Source organism: Delphinus delphis, chromosome 1, assembly GCF_949987515.2.
Source record: "Delphinus delphis chromosome 1, mDelDel1.2, whole genome shotgun sequence".
Classification (NCBI taxonomy): Eukaryota; Metazoa; Chordata; class Mammalia; order Artiodactyla; family Delphinidae; genus Delphinus; species Delphinus delphis.
The window spans coordinates 7,180,779-7,197,077 of NC_082683.1; the positions used below are offsets into that span (position 1 = coordinate 7,180,779).

General features: G+C 40.4%; 1 protein-coding gene across 1 annotated transcript in view; it reads left to right on the forward strand.

The window, feature by feature from the left end:
• The window catches only part of SLC25A33 (solute carrier family 25 member 33), a 30,309-nt gene that overhangs the window by 12,403 nt on the left and 1,607 nt on the right, over positions 1-16,299 (forward strand). Inside the window, exons 3-6 of the mRNA XM_060013682.1 lie at positions 8,668-8,745; positions 10,900-11,000; positions 12,964-13,030; positions 15,958-16,238. Coding sequence (XP_059869665.1) covers positions 8,668-8,745; positions 10,900-11,000; positions 12,964-13,030; positions 15,958-16,238 — 527 coding nt within the window. The remainder of the gene's footprint in view (positions 1-8,667; positions 8,746-10,899; positions 11,001-12,963; positions 13,031-15,957; positions 16,239-16,299) is intronic.

Sequence of the window (16,299 nt, forward strand, 5' to 3'; positions counted from 1 at the left end):
TTTTTTTTTTTTTTTTTACTTCTTTTTATTTATTTATTTAATTTATTTTTATTTTTGGCTGCGTTGGGCCTTGGTTGCTGCATGCAGGCTTTCTCCCGTTGCGGCGAGCGGGGGCTACTCTTCGTTGTGGTGTGTGGGCTTCCCTTGTTGCGGAGCACGGGCTCTAGGCACATGGGCTTCAGTAGTTGTGGCACGCGGGCTCTAGAGTGCAGGTTCAGTAGTTGTGGCGCACGAGCTTAATTGCTCTGCGGCATGTGGGATCTTCCCGGACCAGGGCTCAAATCCGTGTCCCCTGCATTGGCAGGCGGATTCTTAACCACTATGCCACCAGGGAAGCCCAAGAAGTACTGCATTTAAAGACTTAGCAGACAACAGAATTTGTGTACAGGAAGTTTATTTTTCAAAGTACAAATCAGTGTTTGCTTGTGTCTCATGTTAGGTTAACCTATCAGAGAAAAAATATTCTCCAATGGAGCGTCAATTACCTTTATGTTTTGAATATAGTTACTTAAAAAGAAAAAAGACAAGATGTTAAAACAATTAGGCTCTCAATATTAAATTTACCAAGGGGTAATTAATAATCCTTTTATTCAGGCATCTGCCTTAAAATGTCTTAGGACTTAGTCTTTTTTTTTCCTAATCAGAACTCCTGTTCTTTAAACTACTTCAGGTTACTTTATTTTTGTTTTTTGAAGTACCTCTTTGAAAAGTAATATGTTAGTGAGGTCGTTTCTCTTTTAAACACTGATGGGTTCAGATGAGAGCTTTGTCCTGGATTGGTCTGTGGTATGCATAGTATGATCTAAAATAGTGAAGAGAATGAAACGCTCCAAACGGGACTCTAATTTCTTTCTGCATTTCTTTCCTAAATGAAAGTTTCTATGACTGTGGGAAAATTAGTCTGAGTCCTAACAAGCTGAGGAGTACCATTTATAGTAGGCACTTGATTGTTCCAGAAAAGTTTTGTAAACATCCAGCTAGGTTAGCAGTTTGAATTATGTAACAGATTTGACTTTTTGCCCACTGTTAATATGCGTAACTATGGAGACAGCCTTTCTGCGGTTCTTAAAAGGTCTGAGTCACTTGAGGACATGCGTTCCCTACTGCATTATAGATGAGCGGCTCCCAGCTCCCTGGAGCCAGAGATTCCCTTAATTGTATGTAGGTGACCCCTGGGCCGGCTGCACGGTGAACATTCGTGGGGACCAAAGATGGAGCCTGAACTTTAAAAAATGTTGAATGTATTGACCATTTGAAATCTTTTACATGCTATACTATAAGGTGTAGGTCACTTCAGGGTGTTATTTGAGAGAAGTTTTGGTTGAGAGAGCCTGGCTTTTTAAAAGCCCAATCCTGTTTTGAGAAAGAGTAACAGTAAAGTATTTAAAGTTGAAAACACTAAACTCTGATGCCTGTATTAAGGACCAAATGGCTTGGTTTTGGCCAGTGTGAAAATGCACTGAAACTCCGTGTCCTTCATTTGGAGTGTTAGGTTTACAGAAACCCACGAATTGTCTTTACCCCAACCCTTGTTTCGTGGCTTTGTGGGCTACAAACATGAGTTCAGTATTTTTATAACCTATGACCTATAGCTTTTTTTTAAGAACTTTTTTTTTTTTTAATTACTTCTAACTTACAGAAAAGTTACAGGAACAGTACAAATAACTTGCTTATATACTCTACCTCAGGTCACTTGTCTTTAACATTTTGCCACATTTGCTTATTTGTTTTTGGTCTATATACATACAGGTTTTTTTTTCTGAACCATTTGAAAATAGGTTACATTGCATTATGTCCCTTTACCCTTAATTCTTTAGCATTTATTTCCTACAAAAAGGATATTCTCTTAAAACCACAGTACAGTTTTCAAATTCAGGAAATTTAATATTGATGTACTGCTTTTTAACTACAGTCTATATTCCAGTTTTATCATTTATCTATTGTTAAGCGATTGATTTAGCACAAGGGTTAAATTTTGTTTTAAAACTCTGTTCCTACAAATATGTCTTCTGTTTTCAAGAACTTTTTCAGTGAGGCTTTCTGGTTTTTTTTTGTTTGTTTAACTGCTTTATTAAGATGTAATCTACATGCCATACAATGTGCCCACTTAGAGCACACAGTTCTCCTGTTGTAGTATGTTCAGAGTTTTGTGCACCCATCACAACAATTCTAGAACGTTTTCATCCCCACTATAAGAATCCCCTAACCTGTTTGCAGTCACTCCCCATCCCTAGGACTCCAGCCCTAGACAACCAACTGCTAATCTTCCTTCTGTCTATATAGTTTGTCTCATGGATATTTCATCTAAATGAAAGCATACAGCATATGGCCTTTTGTGTCCAGCTCCTTTCACTTAACCTACTTTTTTTTTAAGATTTATTTATTATTTATTTATTTATTTTTTGGCTGTGTCGGGTCTTAATTGTGGCATGCCGGATGTTTGTTGTAGCGTGCAGGCTTCTCTCTAGTTGTGGCTTGAGGGTTTTCTCTTGTCTAGTTGTGGCGCGCAGGTTCCAGAGCATGTGGGCTCTGTAGTTTGTGTCATGCAGGCTCTCTAGTTGAGGCGCGCCAGCTCAGTAGTTGTGGCGCATGGGCTTAGTTGCCCCAGGACCTGAACAGATACTTGGACACTCACGTTCATAGTAGCCAAAAGGCAGAAGCAGCCCAAGGGTGAACAACATGTGGGGCATCCATATAATGGACTTATAATTTAGCCTTAAAAAGAAGGAAATTCTGACACATGCTATAACATAGATGAACCTTAATGACACTGTGCTGAGTGAAAGAAGCCAGTCAGAAAAGGACAGATACTGTAGGATTCTACTTGTGTGAGATCCCTAGAGCAGTCAAATTCATAGAGACAGAAAATAGAAGGGTGGTTGCCAGGGCTGGGGTGGGGGAATGGAGAGTTAGTGTTTACTGGGTATGGAATCTGTTTGAATTTTATTTTATTTATTTTTTTAATACAGCAGGTTCTTATTAGTTATCCATTTTATACATATTAGTGTGTACATCTCAATCCCAATCTCCCAATTCATCACACCCCCGCCACTTTCCTCCCTTGGTGTCTATACGTTTGTTCTCTACATCTGTGTCTCAATTTCTGCCCTGCAAACCAGTTCATCTGTACCATTTTTCTAAGTTCCACATATATGCGTTAATATACGATATTGGTTTTTCTCTTTCTGACTTACTTCACTCTGTATGACAGTCTCTAGATCCATCCATGTCTCTACAGATGACCCAATTTCATTCCTTTTTATGGCTGAGTAATAGTCCATTGTATGTATGTGCCACATCTTTATCCATTCATCTGTCGATGGACACTTAGGTTGCTTCCATGTCCTGGCTATTGTAAATAGTGCTGCAGTGAACATTGGGGTGCATGTGTCTTTTTCAATTATGGTTTTCTCTGGGTATATGCCCAGTAATGGGATTGCTGGGTCATATGATAATTTTATTTTTAGTTTTTTAAGGAACCTCCATACTGTTCTCCATAGTGGCTGTATCAATTTACATTCCCACCAACAGTGAAAGAGGGTTCCCTTTTCTCCACACCCTCTCCAGCATTTGTTTGTAGATTTTCTGATGATGCCCATTCTAACTGGTATGAGGTGGTACCTCATTGTAGTTTTGATTTGCATTTCTCTAATAATTAGTGGTGTTGAGCAGCTTTTCATGTGCTTCTTGGCCATCTGTACGTCTTCTTTGGAGAAATGTCTATTTAGGTCTTCTGCCCATTTTTTGATTGGGTTGTTTGTTTTTTTAATATTGAGCTGCATGAGCTGTTTATATATTTTGGAGATTAATCCTTTGTCTGTAATTTGCAAATATTTTCTCCCATTCTGAGGATTGTCCTTTCATCTTGTTTGTAGTTTCCTTTGCTATGCAAAAACTTATATTTCATTAGGACCCATTTGTTTATTTTTGTTTTTATTTCCATTACTCTGGGAGGTGGATCAAAAAAGATCTTGCTGTGATTTATGTCAAAGAGTGTTCTTCCTGTTTTCTTCTAAGAGTTTTATAGTGTCCAGTCTTACGTTTAGGTCTCTAATCCATTTTGAGTTTATTTTTGTGTATGGTGTTAGGGAGTGTTCTAGTTTCATTCTTTTACATGTGGCTGTCCAGTTTTCCCAGCACCACTTATTGAAGAGACTGTCTTTTCTCCATTGTATATCCTTGCCTTCTTTGATAGATTAGTTGACCACAGGTGCATGGGTTTATCTCTGGGCTTTCTATCCTGTTCCATTGATCTATATTTCTGTTTTTGTGCCAGTACCATATTGTCTTGATTACTGTAGCTTTGTAGTATAGTCTGAGGTCAGGGAGTCTGATTCCTCCAGCTCCGTTTTTTTCCCTCAAGACCGCTTTGGCTATTCGGGGTCTTTCGTGTCTCCATACAAATTTTCAGATTTTTTGTTCTAGTTCTGTAAAAAATGCCATTGGTAATTTGACAGGGATTGCATTGAATCTGTAGACTGCTTTGGGTAGTATAGTCATTTTCACAATATTGATTCTTCCAATCCAAGAACATGGTATATCTCTCCATCTGTTGGTATCATCTTTAATTTCTTTCATCAGTGTCTTATAGTTTTCTGCATACAGGTCTTTTGTCTCCCTAGGTAGGTTTATTCCTAGGTATTTTATTCTTTTTGTTGCAGTGGTAAATGGGAGTGTTTCCTTAATTTCTCTTTCAGATTTTTCATCATTAGTGTATAGGAATGCAAGAGATTTCTGTGCATTAATTTTGTATCCTGCAACTTTACCAAGTTCATTGATTAGCTCTAGTAGTTTTCGGGTGGCATCTTTAGGATTCTCTATGTATAGTGTCATGTCATCTGCAAACAGTGACAGTTTTACTTCTTCTTTTCTAATTTGTATTCCTTTTTCTTCTCTGATTGCCGTGGCTAGGACTTCCAAAACTATGTTGGATAATAGTGGTGAGAGTGGACATCCTTGTCTTGTTCCTGATCTTAGAGGAAATGCTTTCAGCTTTTCACCATTGAGAATGATGTTTGCTGTGGGCTTGTCAAATATGGCCTTTATTATGTTGAGGTAGGTTCCCTCTATGCCCACTTTCTGGAGAGTTTTTATCATAAACGGGTGTTGAATTTTGTCAGAAGCTTTTTCTGCATCTATTGAGATGATCATATGGTTTTTCTTCTTCTTTTGTTAATACGGTGTCTCACATTGATTGATTTGCATATATTGAAGAATCCTTGCATCCCTGGGATAAATCCCACTTGATCATGGTGTATGATCCTTTTAATGTGTTGTTGGATTCTGTTTGCTCGTATTTTGTTGAGGATTTTTGCATCTATATTCATGAGTGATTTTGGTCTGTAATTTTCTTTTTTTGTAGTATCTTTGTCTGGTTTTGGTATCAGGGTGATGGTGGCCTCATAGAATGAGTTTGGGAGTGTTCCTTCCTCTGCAATTTTTTGGAAGAGTTTGAGAAGGATGGGTGTTAACTCTTCTCTAAACGTTTGATAGAATTTACCTGTGAAGCCATCTGGTCCTGGACTTTTGTTTGTTGGAAGATTTTTAATCACAGTTTCAATTTCATTACTTGTGATTGGTCTGTTCATACTTTATATTTCTTCCTGGTTCAGTCTTGAACGATTATACCTTTCTAAGAATTTGTCCATTTCTTCCAGGTTGTCCATTTTATTGGCATAGAGTTGCTTGTAGTAGTCTCATAGGATGCTTTGTATTTCTGTGGTGTATGTTGTAACTTCTCCTTTTTCATTTCTAATTTTATTGATTTGAGTCCTCTCCCTCTTTTTCTTGATGAGTCTGGCTAATGGTTTATCAATTTTGTTTATCTTCTCAGAACCAGCTTTTAGTTTTATTGATCTTTGCTATTGTTTTCTTTGTTTTTATTTCATTTATTTCTACTGGGATCTTTATGATTTCTTTCCATTTATTAACTTTGGGTTTTGTTTGTTCTTTCTCTACTTCCTTTAGGTGTAAGGTTAGATTGTTTATTTGAGATGTTTGTTGTTTCTTGAGGTAGGATTGCATTGCTATAAACTTCCCTCTTAGAACTGCTTTTGCTGCATCCCATAGGTTTTGGATTGTCGTGTTTTCATTGTCATTTGTCTCTAGGTATTTTTTGATTTCCTCTTTGATTTCTTCAGTGATCTCTTGGTTATTTAGTAACATATTGTTTAGCCTCCATGTGTTTGTGTTTTTTACATTTTTTCCCTGTAATTGATTTCTAATCTCATAGCACTGTAGTCAGAAAAGATGCTTGATGTGATTTCAATTTTCTTAAATTTACTGAGGCTTGATTTGTGACCCAAGATGTGATCTATCCTGGAGAATGTTCTGTGCGCACTTGAGAAGAAAGTGTAATCTGCTGTTTTGGGATGGAATGTCCTATAAATATCAATTAAATCTATCTGGTCTGTTGTGTCATTGAAAGCTTGTGTTTCCTTATTTATTTTCTGTTTGGCTGATCTGACCGTTGATGTAACTGAGGTGTTAAAGTCCCCCACTATTATTGTGTTACTGTTGATTTCCTCTTTTATAGCTGTTAACAGTTGCCTTATGTATTGAGGTGCTCCTGTGTTGGGTGCATATATATTTATAATTGTTATATCTTCTTCTTGGATTGACCCCTTAATCATTATGTAGGGATCCTTGTCTCTCGTAACATTCTTTATTTTAAAGACTATTTTATCTGATATGAGTATTGCTACTCCAGCTTTCTTTTGATTTCCATTTGCTTGGAATATCTTTTTCCATCCCCTCACCTTCAGTCTGTATGTGTCCCTAGGTCTGAAGTGGGTCTCTTGTAGACAGTATATATATGGGTCTTGTTTTTGTATCCGTTCAGCAAGCCTGTGTCTTTTGGTTGGAGCATTTAATCCATTCACGTTTAAGGTAATTATCGATATGTATGTTCCTATTACCATTTTCTTAACTGTTTTGGGTTTGTTTTTGTAGGACCTTTTCTTCTCTTGTGTTTCCCACTTAGAGAAGTTCCTGTAGCATTTGTTGTAGAGCTGGTTTGGTGGTGCTGAATTCTTTTAGCTTTTACTTGTCTGTAAAGCTTTTGATTTCTCCATCAAATCTGAATGAGATCCTTGCCAGGTAGAGTAATCTTGGTTGTAGGTAGGTTCTTCCCTTTCATCACTGTAAATATGTCATGCCACTCCCATCTGGCTTGTAGAGTTTCTGCTGAGAAATCAGCTGTTAACCTTACGGGAGTTCCCTTGTATGTTATTTGGCGTTTTTCCCTTGCTGCTTTCAATAATTTTTCTTTAATTTTTGCCAGTTTGATTACTATGTGTCTCAGCGTGTTTCTCCTTGGGTTTCTCCTGTATAGGACTCTCTGCGCTTCCTGGACTTGGGTGGCTATTTCCTTGCCCATGTTAGGGAAGTTTTCCTCTATAACCTCTTCAAATATTTTCTCCGGTCCTTTCTCTCTTCTCCTTCTGGGACCCCTATAATGTGAATGTTGGTGTGTTTAATGTTGTCCCAGAGGTCTCTTAGGCTGTCTTTATTTCTTTTCATTCTTTTTTCTTTATTCTGTTCTGCAGCAGTTAGTTCCACCATTCTGTCTTCCAGGTCACTTATCCGTTCTTCTGCCTCAGTTATTCTGCTATTGATTCCTTCTGGTGTATTTTTCATTTCAGTTATTGTATTGTTCATCTCTGTTTGTTTGTTCTTTAATTCTTTTAGGTCTCTGTTAAACATTTCTTGCATCTTCTCGATCTTTGCCTCCATTCTTTTTCCGAGGTCCTGGGTCATCTTCACTATCATTATTCTGAATTCTTTTTCTGGAAGGTTGCCTATCTCCACTTCGTTTAGTTGTTTATCTGGGGTTTTATCTTGTTCCTTCATCTGGTACATAGCCCTCTGCCTTTTCATCTTGTCTGTCTTTCTCTGAATGTGGTTTTTGTTCCACAGGCTGCAGAATTGTAGTTCTTGCTTCTGCTGTCTGCCCTCTGGTGGATGAGGCCATCTCTGGAATCTGTTTGAGAAGATGAAAAAGTTCTGGAGATGGATGCTGGTGATGGTTGTGCAACAGTGTGAATGTACTTATTGCCACTGAACTATACACTTAAAAATGGAAAATGGTAAAAAATTTATGTACCACAGTAAAAAAGTTTTTAAAGAAAAAGCAGGCACAGTATTCTCTTTGAACCTGAGATACTAAGCGTTAGCTTTAAAGAGCAGTCATCGTCCCATGAAAGTTACTGGATTCTTCTGTTCCTCATTTCCCTGTTTAGGGCTCTCCTGTAATGGGTAAAGATCTAGAAGATAGGTTAGAAATAAGGAATAAATCCAAAAGAAATACCATCCGAAGAAATTTCTCAACCTGTTTCTCAGTGAATCTTGTCATAACAAGGACATCATTTCCTGTATCAGACCCTTTGCTGCTCTCTGCCTTCCTGGGATGTCGGTGGGTAGTGCAAACCCTGAACACCTTGCTCCTGCCTGAACAAGGGAGATTTTGAAGCATGTTTTTTCACTGTAGTAATGAAAGCAGTATTCATCAGTCTTCTGATTTTGTATTGTAATATAATCAGATAAGACCCTGGGGTTTTGTAAACATTCTGTTCTTTATTCAGGGAGCTAATGTGAAGGCTGAACCCTTATCATTTTGCACAGGCCTTGCCTAAGGTTTTTAAAGATACATCTTTTCTCGTTATTCAGGTCGATCTTGGAGAAGGAAGGACCAAAGTCACTTTTTAGAGGCTTGGGTCCAAATTTGGTTGGAGTTGCACCATCAAGGTAAGCATTAATCTTTCAGCTAGCTCACTGCATACAGTATCTAATACCCTGAGTCCTTTCTTACTGGAGGGCCAATACCGCTAGATGTCTAGTTTCTTTTTCTGTGGGGGATTTGCCAAAGTGCATCTGACATATAGAAGTAGTGATAACTGTTGGCATGTCTTTCAGTGTGTGCGTGAGAAAGAGATTCTTGGTTATTTTATTCTTAAGTGGAGAATTATTCTGCTCCCGTCACGTGGTGTCTTCTCTGAGTGTTTGCTACTCTAAGGATGGCGTGTGGTCAGCAGCATTGGCATCACCTAGGAGCTTGTTAAAACTACTCGATCTCAGACCACACCCCAGACCTGCATCAGAATTTGCATTCCGCCAAAACCCACAGGTGATTCATATGCACTTGGAAGCACTGATCTAAAGCAATTTTAACGGCTTCCAAGCTTACTTTATTTAAAACATTCTTATTTGTGTTACAAGGTTTAATTCTCTTTAAAGCTTACTTGAATATATCAAGCTGCATTGTCCCAATGCAGTAGCCCCTGGTCATGTGGGGCTACTTAAATCAATTAAAATTAAAAATTCAGTTCCTTGGTCTCACCAGCCACATTTCAAGTTACTTAGCATTCATATGTAGCTAGTGGCTCCTGCATTGGAGAACATAGGTATAGAACATTTCCATCTCCGCAGAAAGTTCTTTTCGACAGTGCTGATACAGAGGATAGGCGTGTGTGGATATGAAAGTGAATGTCTCTGCGTGTGTGTGTGTGTGTGTGTGTGCGCATAGCAGCTTATCTGTGAAAAGTAGGTAAGAAACTGCTTCTAGAAATTACCTCCTGGGAGGGGGAGCACAGTGACAAGGGTCACTTATGTGAATCCACATAGTACTTGAATAGCCTTTAAGCAAAATTCATCTTTATAACAAAAATGAGAATTTTGTTTTATACAAAGTTAAGACTAAAAGCTTCTAGAATACTTGCATGTCAGTGCTCCAGTTTATACGCAGATCTCCTGAGGATGTTGTAAAAGTGCAGAGGTCCAAGAGGGAGGGGATCTAGGTCTACATAGAGCTGATTTACTTCATTGTACAGCAGAAACTAACACAACATTGTAAAGCAGTTATACGCCAATAAAAAAATGCAGATTCTTATTAAATCCTTTTGTTCCTTTGGAATTCTGTAGCTTATGTGTATAATCTATTGAAAATATAGAAAATACTAGTTTGTGAGGTTATATGAGGTATGCATTGTTAAGAGAAGGCAAACATACTGCATATATGTAGTAAATTTTTTTAATGGAGTCAGATCTGCTTGTGGACAGTGCTAATTTGGTAACACCTGTCAATCTGATATAGAGTCCTGGCCACCACACCCATTTAGAACAGTTGGGACCTAGAAAAAAACGAAAGACTGTTTTATAACACATTCATGATATGTAGTCAGGATCCTAAGTTGAAAAATACATTCTGTAATTGATCCATGGGCCAGCTGAAAAAAAGCATTTTCCCTGACATTGCTGGTGAAGAAGCAGGGAAAATCACAGCCAGGCTCTGCCCTCCAGCCCCAACAGGAGAGGAGACAGAAGCGGGGAAGCAGACAGAGGCAGAGAAGACCGGAGAGCCAAGGTGGGGCACCCGCCACCCCCAGCGGTCCCTTTTTGGGGCTGGGAGCACGTCAGTGGAGGGTGCACTTGATGAAAACACGTGTGCCACCGTACATGTTCCTATGTGATCCTGAGTCATCAGGAATAAAGTTCACAGTACATCTGACATACTCATTTTGGTGTAAGGCAGGACAAGTGTGGTATGTTTTAGAAATGTATTATAAATTTTAACAGTTGTGGTATATGTTGGTGCTTGAAAGGATTGGCATTCATCCAGGATGGAGACTGTAAACGGACTTTGTATGTATATTACCAAAACCTCATTTTCCTCGGTTGTTTTGGGCACTCCCGTCATCACTGAGTACTTTCTGGAGGGCCAATCAGGAGCTTCCTGAAGATGCCTGCAACAGGTTTTGGTTTTTAGCACAGATAAGGTCAAGCTTTCGGTTACATGTTAACTTCTTTCCCATATTGCTAAATTTTTCAGGGGTTGTGGAAGGACATACATATTATATAGCGTCGAACCAATGTCTTGATAGCATTCTCTCTTTGTTCTAACAGGGCTGTGTACTTTGCATGCTACTCCAAAGCCAAAGAGCAGTTCAATGGCATTTTCGTGCCTAATAGCAATACTGTGCACATTTTCTCAGCTGGCTCTGCAGGTATGTTACCGTAGTGAGTGGAGATGAGTTGCTCACTTTCCTAAAGCATGTGTTGTACCAAACAGCTTTCTCCAGGAATTAGAAATTAGGTCTCTGCTTCTTTTGCATCTAAAATCATTTTCCTAAAGCTTTATGTTAGAAGTGATAAAACATGACTGTTTGAGAGCGGTTTGTAACTTGCTTCCGTTTCCTTTTACCCTGAAGCTTTTTATTCTCCCTCAAAATTGACATGTTCTCATGCATGCTACTGGTTAGTGTGATGTATCTTTTAAAGGAATATTAATGTGTTTTCATGCCTTTTTATTACATTATTTTCTAAAGTTCGAGCTGCTTTTTCTGTGGCTCCCGACGGTGTCTAGCCTACCCTGAGTACAGTTGGCACTTCTGTCCTTAAGAGTTGGATTCTATGATGAGGGCTCAGGGCTTGTAGCGGGATTCTTGCAGCAGGATCAGTGATAGATTAGGTAGCTTCTGTTCTTTTTTGAGGGAATCATTCCACCTACCATGGAAAATTCACAAAAGGATTTTTTCCCCAGGAAATACTTGGCAAAAACATGGACATGTAGATTGCTGAGAGAAGACTGTGTCTTTTTCGATGTAAATTTTATCTCTATTTAAATAGAAGGGTGTTTTAGAGAATTAAATTGGCATTTTATGAAAACTTTCTACCCTCCAAGTTGTACATATCAGTCTTGTCCCTGTTACTCCAAATAAAAGTACTAGTAATCCATCTGAGTAGTTACGGATAATAATTTCTGGACCCCAAATGGGAAATGACATTAGCAGAGCTGCTTCACAACAAGAATGGTGTTTTACAGAATACGGAGCCTGAGAGGAGTGCGTGGGGTTCAGAGGAGGCCAGGCTTCACTGCCAAGGCCGATAGGGAGTTAGCCATACGCGAAAGGCTGTGCCCCAGTTTTGTAACTTTTGCAAAATTAACATGGAGGAACCTTGGTAAATAAAACAGACCTGGAGGGAGATTTTTTTTTTTAATGAAGTCTTTAATTTGCTGTTTTAAGGAGCTAATGTTGCTGTTGTTTTTTGTTTTGTTTTTTTTCCTCCTTCCTGGTAACATTCAGTTTTTTGGGTTTTTTTATAATTCTAGTATAGTTGATTTACAAAGTTTTGTTAGTTTCAGGTGTACAGCAGAGTGATTAGTTTCTTATGTATATACACACACACATATATATTCTTTTTCAGTTTCTTTTCCATTATGGTTTATTATAAGATATTGAATATAGTTCCCTGTGCTGTACAGTAGGTCCTTGTTGTTCATCTGTGGAGGGAGATTTTTAAACCACTGTCTAGGGTCCTATTATCTAATCAATCTACTTAGGCTGTGGAGGGGATGAGGTATTCCAGAGGACTCACTGCGTGTCAGGTCAATACTGCTTTTTTGGTTGGTCTGGAATGATTAACAATATTAAGATGGAGAAGGCTTACTTTAAAAATGGTTACTATAGGCAGATCAGTCTTAAAACTTTGATTTCCTAAAATGGTCAGGTATTAAAATGTTGAAGTTTGGATTCAGGTAAATGGAGATTTAGTTTCTTCTATTTTAAGTTATATATCAGGTACCCTTTTGGATAAGATCAGCAACTTTTTAAAACAAATTATTTCTGAACCTGAACCTTTCAATTGAGTTTTAGAATAGTTTCGTATATATTTACCAATGGAACCACATTAACAGGAATATCAACAGCACCACCTAGCGGCTGAATGGACTAGACAGGGCTCTAGAAAATAGAGAGATACATGTTAGGTCCTACATACCAGTAGATGTTACATTTTAGGGGACTATAGCTTCCATCTGTAGTATGGAAATATAACTGCTTCCTACCATCCGTTTTTATTATTAAGCCATTGAAAGCCTGATTTCAAAGTTTATCACATGGAATAGACAGCTTTAATAAGCATTGACTCTGTTCACTGATAACATTTTCTATTCTTTTTTTCTTCCAGCTTTTGTCACAAATTCCTTAATGAATCCTATATGGATGGTTAAAACCCGGATGCAGCTAGAACGGAAGTAAGTTGTTAATTGTTCCTTCCTTAATATAAGAATTCTTAGGGCTTTTTTTCTTCCACCAGTTCCAGCTGTGGAGTGAGATCGTCCTTAGCCATCCCCATCCTTGTTTTGTCTGAATATAAGCATATGTAGAAACTCCTTTTGTCTTGAGGTTGATACTGCCAAGCCTTGTGGGGAGACAAAGGCCAACAGAAATAACACACAAGGGGGTGTCGAAGTTCGCTCAGTTGTGGCCCCTGATCTACAGGGTAGTCGGTGGGTCTCTGCTCCTGGATGACCCCACCGCCCCCAAGTTGGAGTGCTGCGGCCTCTCCTCCAGGTGGCCTCTCTTTCGAGTGGGAAGATGCCAGGAAGGGCAGAACAGCAAACGCCCCTGGTCTCAGAAGGGGCATTCTAATCTCCAAGGCCCTCAGATATCCGAGATTCCTGCGCTGAAACTAGCCAGGGATTCTTGGGATTTTTCATGCTGTGGGTTCTCTTGGCAGTCTCTGGTGAAGGCTGCAGGTGCTTTTTAGAACAATATTTTTAAAAGTGAAAACCAATTATTGAAATACAATTATCAGTGGGTTTTTTTTAATTGCAATATAGTAATATAATTCTTTAACACATTAAATAACAAGATCAAAGAGCAGCCCCATAACTACTGTAATTTCAAGTTAGTGAAGATGGTAAATGATGCTTTGTGATAGGATTCTAAGAGCCCTTCTGTTACTAGGTTGCCTAGAAACGTTGTGTGGGGCGCTGGAAACTTCCAGCTAGTCCAGTCTAACCTTAAGCTACCCAGTAAAGAAAGCAGGGGAGAGAGCGAGCAAGTGCGCCCCCTGGAAGTGGAGCTGGGGTCTGCCTTAGCTTGTTTTTTCTCTTCAATGACCCCCATAGCCTCTGAATTGGTCTTTGATTCTGTGTTTCCCCTAATCCATTCTGTCTGAAAGAACCTTCTAAAATGCATCAGGTCTAATCATTTTGAATAGATTGCTTGCTCAGAATCCTTCGATGAATGTCAGTTACTCTCAGGGTCAAATCCTCACTCCTCAGCTTAACATTCAAGGTCCTTTGCGATTTTCTAAAAATGTCATGTGCTCTCATGCTTCCATCTCCCTGAATCTGCCGTCCCCTCACCAGGAATCCCGTTTCCCCTTCTTGTCCCTCAAGAACACCTTGTCCTGCAAGCTGCAGACCAGTGTCCTCTCCTGGAAACCTTTGGCAATCGCTCCCAGTTCCAGGTGTGCATACAGTGTCCTAATGTCACTTCTGTTTAGCAGCGGATAAATGCATGAGTCAGCTGAGAGCCTTCCTTTATACGCATTCTTTTAAATCTGGCTGGAAATGACCCGTGCTTAGGACATTTGAAAGCCGTGTTTGTGTGGGCTCTGTTAACATAGCCCTCAACAATGAGTATTTGTTGCATGCTTCCTGTGCAACTAGTCACAGCAGAAACAGCAGGGAATAAGACATGGGCCTTGCCTTCCAGAAGCTCACAGCTTCACAGAAAATAAAAGAGAATTCTAGGCTGGTGCGATAAGAGACCTGAGGTGCTCCAGGACCCTGGAGGGTCCTTAATGCAGTCTGGGCAGGACGTGCAGCCAGGGAGGGGCTCTTGTGGCATCCACCCTCCCATCTACAGGATAACCGGTGGGCAGCGGCGGGTGTGAAGGTGTCTCAGGCAGGGAATCTGCTGTGCAGAAAATCTGAAGGCAAGAAAGCATTGTTCATTCCGAGCAGCAGAAAGAAGGGGTGTGTCCTGCATGCAGATATGCTGGAGAAGGAGGGAGGTGCAGGGAGATAAGACGGGAGAAGCCAAAAGAGAGGGCCACATCCTTAAAAGCCCTGGGGAGGAATGGGCGTTTGGACTCGGCTTTATTTTGAGGCAGCAGTGGTTCAGGGGGCCTTTCTGTCCTCCGTTAGAGGATATTTGGCAATGTCTGGAGATGTCTTTCTCTCTCGCGACTTAGGTGGCATCTAGTGGGTGGAGGCCAGGGCTGCTGCTAGATATTCTACGAGGCATAGGCCCGCCCCCAGCGGAGAATTACCTGGCCCCAAATACCTATAGTGCCAAGGTCGAGGAGCCCTGCCCAAGAGGGTGTTAAGCAGGGGAGCGAGGTGCTTGGCGTTTGTGTCACAAAGGTCACACCAGGTAGGGGGTGGGGCTGGGGGGCCCAGGACACTGGTCTGCTGCCCCACAGGGGGCCTCCCACGTGCGCCCAGTGTGAACACTGTCCAGTCCTGGGATTCTGTTTGTAACCCGGCGGTTTATGAAAACTTCCTGTCATGGGGTAGGAGCATCCAGGCCGGAGGCTTTTTAGTTATTGTAGAGTCTATTCTGTTTATAATTTTACAAATGTAGAAATAATGGAATCAAAATACACCCTTTGGAGACGAGAACGATAAGAAAGAATACTCACACTCACCACCCTGTCGGAATGTTGGGGAGTTTTTCCTTCAGTATTTTCTTAAAGCATATGTGTACAGTAATCACAATTATACTTTACGTGTAATTTTGTCCAGCACTTCCCCACATCTGACTGCCTTCACAACTGTTTTAATCTAGTATATGTACCACGGTTTACGTATCTATCCCCATGTGTAGACGTTGGGATTGTTTTGATTCTGTTGCAGTCGTATTTTCCTCTGTGATGAACACCTTCCATATAGCTCTTTCCAAAAGTAGATCGAAGACCCTGAGCACGAGTCTGTGACCCAGTACAGGTGCATGTCCCATCCTGTGGGCCTGTCGGGTGTCCCGGCTGATGGGCCTGGCCTCACAGCAGGCTGGGCTCAGCCAACCACAGACCAGGGAAGACTGTGGCACCCACCATGCAATTTCTCTTTAGCTAATCTTTGTGACTCGGTGCAGCAGGCGGGCTCCTGAGCAGGCGGGCTCCTGAGCGTGGTGTCGTAACGGCATCTCGTTGGTCTCCTTTGTGCAGAGTGAGAGGCTCCAAGCAGATGAACACGCTCCAGTGTGCTCGCTATGTTTACCAGACGGAAGGCATTCGTGGTTTCTACAGGGGACTAACTGCCTCGTACGCTGGAATTTCAGAAACCATCATCTGTTTTGCTATTTATGAAAATTTGAAGAAGTATCTGAAAGAAGCTCCCTTAGCCTCTTCTACAAATGGGACTGAGAAAAACTCCACAAACTTTTTTGGACTTATGGCAGCTGCTGCTCTCTCCAAGGGCTGTGCTTCCTGTGTCGCTTACCCCCATGGTAGGTTTTGCTTTTCCTTCCGGAGCAGGAAAATAGCCATCAGTTTGTGTCAGTGTATCCA